The sequence below is a fragment of the Tarenaya hassleriana genome, unplaced genomic scaffold (assembly GCF_000463585.1).
Source record: "Tarenaya hassleriana unplaced genomic scaffold, ASM46358v1 Cleome7, whole genome shotgun sequence".
NCBI classification, from domain to species: Eukaryota; Viridiplantae; Streptophyta; class Magnoliopsida; order Brassicales; family Cleomaceae; genus Tarenaya; species Tarenaya hassleriana.
Window position 1 is genome coordinate 604,182 of NW_010969548.1, and position 1,632 is coordinate 605,813.

General features: G+C 45.2%; 1 protein-coding gene across 1 annotated transcript in view; it reads left to right on the plus strand.

The window, feature by feature from the left end:
- Window positions 1-1,632, plus strand: part of LOC104801509 (transcription factor LHW) — a 4,831-nt gene that overhangs the window by 2,979 nt on the left and 220 nt on the right. Inside the window, exons 8-12 of the mRNA XM_010524818.2 lie at window positions 7-665; window positions 758-859; window positions 968-1,084; window positions 1,173-1,298; window positions 1,462-1,630. Coding sequence (XP_010523120.1) covers window positions 7-665; window positions 758-859; window positions 968-1,084; window positions 1,173-1,298; window positions 1,462-1,630 — 1,173 coding nt within the window. The remainder of the gene's footprint in view (window positions 1-6; window positions 666-757; window positions 860-967; window positions 1,085-1,172; window positions 1,299-1,461; window positions 1,631-1,632) is intronic.

The following is a 1,632-nucleotide window of genomic DNA, read 5'->3' on the forward strand; positions in this document are numbered from 1 at the left end:
CAGCAGGAAGTGACTTGTTTGATATTTTGGGTTTGGATCATAAGGAGAAAGGATGTGATGACGGTGGTTGGGGTGTTTCGAAGATCGACGGGCCAGAAACGAAAACTGAAATCCTTACAAAGGAATTTGCGGACCTTATGAACACTGCAGAAATGGATTCTGTGATTTATTCGGGATACGAGGTTTTGGGGACCGATCATCTCTTAGATGCCGTGGTCTCGGGTGCTCGCTCAGGTTCCAAGCAGATTTCAGATGACACCTCTGAATCATGTAAGAACACATTCAACAAAGTCAGTAACTCTTCCGTTAACACCACATCAAACAACAGCTACCATGTAGGGAATGTCGAGATCCCGAAGGCGGAAAAGAAACAAGAGATTCCGGGTTCATCAAGGTTCAGTAAGGATAATAGTTTGGGAAGTTGTTCTCAGACAACATCAACTTACGGATCTCAGATCAGTTCGTGGGTTGAACAAGCTCACAGCTTGAAGCGGGAGAGCAGTGTATCCACGGGATATTCCCGGATGAATAAGAATGAAAACCCGAAACCAGCAAACCGTAAAAGGCTTAAACCTGGAGAAAACCCTAGACCTCGGCCTAAGGATCGGCAGATGATCCAAGACCGTGTCAAGGAGTTGCGGGAAATCATACCCAATGGTGCGAAAGTAAGTTATATTCCTCTCTCGTTCATCAAGAATTGAATCATTCTCGGAAAGATTACTAACAAAAAGCCACCCGTGTTTCGATCTTTTTACAGTGCAGTATAGACGCCCTTCTTGAACGTACAATCAAACACATGCTGTTCTTGCAAAACGTTACGAAGCACGCCGATAAGCTGAAACAATCTGGAGAGTCCAAGGTATAAATGATGAACAAAAGCCTCATCTTTTTGTATCTTTCACTGATTCTTCTTCCTCGGTTCTACATGATCTAGTTCTTTGATTCGTTTTTTTTTTCATCGGGGCAGATGATGGAAGGAGGGTTCGGAGGAGGGGCGACGTGGGCATTCGAAGTCGGGTCACAGTCCTTGGTCTGTCCCATTGTTGTGGAGGATCTCAACTCGCCTCGCTGTTTCCAAGTCGAGGTAATGTCGCATTCGACTAACTTTCTACGCATTTTCGAGCTTAGAGTATGTTTCTAAGTACGTGTTTCTGTTGACCGAAAATGTACAGATGCTGTGCGAACAACGTGGATTCTTTCTGGAAATCGCCGATTGGATCAAAAGCTTAGGATTGACCATCTTGAAAGGTGTCATGGAAACTCGTAATGACAAGATCTGGGCACGCTTTGTCGTCGAGGTAAGATCCATCTTCCGTTCCTGGAAAGAATTTCCAAATCAAGAACTCGGCTTCCGAGGAGTTTATCACGATCCTTGCGATCGAAACTATCACGAAATCTTGGTCGATACGGATGTGGTTACGCTAAAAGAATGCGATTTCTTGTTCTTTTTTCCGTGTTCAGGCGAACCGGGATGTGACGAGGATGGAGATATTCATGCAGCTGGTGAACATTTTTGAGCAGACGATGAAATTTGTCGGACCGACGAACAACATGATGGACGGTATGAACGCTACAATGCCCATGACCGGTTTCCCTCAGACAGCCACAACCATTCCGGTAACCTGGGGATGC